Source organism: Ceratina calcarata, unplaced genomic scaffold, assembly GCF_001652005.2.
Source record: "Ceratina calcarata isolate Rehan_Ccalc_2016 unplaced genomic scaffold, ASM165200v1 scaffold386.2, whole genome shotgun sequence".
NCBI classification, from domain to species: domain Eukaryota; kingdom Metazoa; phylum Arthropoda; class Insecta; order Hymenoptera; family Apidae; genus Ceratina; species Ceratina calcarata.
The window spans coordinates 2,436-3,872 of NW_017161882.1; the positions used below are offsets into that span (position 1 = coordinate 2,436).

The 1,437-nt window shown below is 38.0% G+C and overlaps 1 protein-coding gene across 2 annotated transcripts in view; it reads left to right on the top strand.

Moving 5' to 3' along the window:
- Positions 1-1,116, top strand: part of LOC108625986 (short-chain-enoyl-CoA hydratase) — a 2,301-nt gene extending 1,185 nt beyond the window's left edge. For both annotated transcript variants that reach the window (XM_018026374.2, XM_026814408.1), the window contains exons 2-4: positions 23-276; positions 359-653; positions 729-1,116. In XM_018026374.2, the coding sequence (XP_017881863.1) occupies positions 23-276; positions 359-653; positions 729-1,006 (827 nt within the window). In that variant the 3' untranslated portion in view covers positions 1,007-1,116. The remainder of the gene's footprint in view (positions 1-22; positions 277-358; positions 654-728) is intronic.
- Positions 1,117-1,437: the final 321 nt, after the last annotated feature.

The following is a 1,437-nucleotide window of genomic DNA, read 5'->3' on the forward strand; positions in this document are numbered from 1 at the left end:
ATTTAATTTTTTACGATTTCAGAGAAAAGTATTGTAGTAGAACATTTTGAAAACATTGCTATGATTGGTATAAACCGGCCTGAAACAAAAAATGCTTTAAATGCAGCAACTGCGGAACAATTGGCAGAGGAATTAGATAAATTTGAGAATGATGAAAATTGTATGATCGGTGTGCTTCATGGTATGGGGGGTAATTTCTGTAGCGGATACGATCTTAAAGAGATAGCACAGTATAATGGAAAAAATGATGAAGTCTTGCCTCAATTAGGGCCACTGGTAAGCAAGCCCAGATCTGCGTTTAATAAAAAAATTATTTAATTATCATGACAGTAGTCGATACGATATGAATTGTTTCCAGGCTAATAAAATCGAGTTAAGCAAAAAGCCACTGATAGCAGCTATAAATGGATACGCCCTGGGAGTAGGATTTGAACTGGCTTTAATGTGTGATTTAAGAGTAATGGAAGAATCTGCAGTATTAGGATTTACAAACAGGAGATTCGGAATTCCTATATTATTCGGTGGCACTGTCCGACTGCCAGCATTAATCGGGTACTCGAGAGCAATGGATCTGATTTTAACTGGACGGCAAATAGGCGCGAAAGAGGCACTTTCGTGGGGCCTAATTAATCGTTATACAGACACTGGAACAGGTATGTTTCAATTTATAATTAAGTAAGACATAATAAAGTTGTCAATACACGAGACGGGATTGCCTCTTTTGTCAGTGATAGGAGACGCTGTACATTTTGCGAGATCATTCATCAAGTTCCCCCAAAAGACATTACTTGCGGATCGTGCATCGACACACTTCGCGACATTCACTGCTAAGCAGTTAGAAGAAGCTTTACAATTTGAGAAAGACAATGCATCTCATTTACTGTTTGAAGAGGGAGTGAGGGGGGCAAAAAGGTTCGCGACAGAGGGAGTAGGGAAGCATGGGAAATTTTATAACATTACTAAGATAAATACCGAATTCAAAGAGATAGATAAAGATCTCGTATGAAAATCCTATAGGAACACTTTAAGACTGTATATAAAGAAAGTTACAACTTCGCTAGTCTCGTAACGTATGTTTGTATTTTTAAAATAATAAATCTAAGTTTTCTTAAGTAATCGAACGTGTTTGATTTAATCATGCCATCCTGTTCGTATTATTACCTTTCCTGAAGGAAGATTTGTTTGATGCATTTCTTTTAAAAATAGGATTCACCTTAAATAGCGTATCGGTGCATTTCTTCGCTGCCTTTCCGCTGAGCAACGGTGTGATGTTCACCAGCTGGCCGTTCATGTCTCCTGCATAAACCTCGTTACTTATTTTAATTAATCGCATGTTTAGTGTTTCAAACTCACTTTCAAACGTGACTATCACGTACGTTGCATCCGGTTGGAAAACATCGAAACCGGACGTGTGTGGCTCGAAATAGGAAAGTCTTC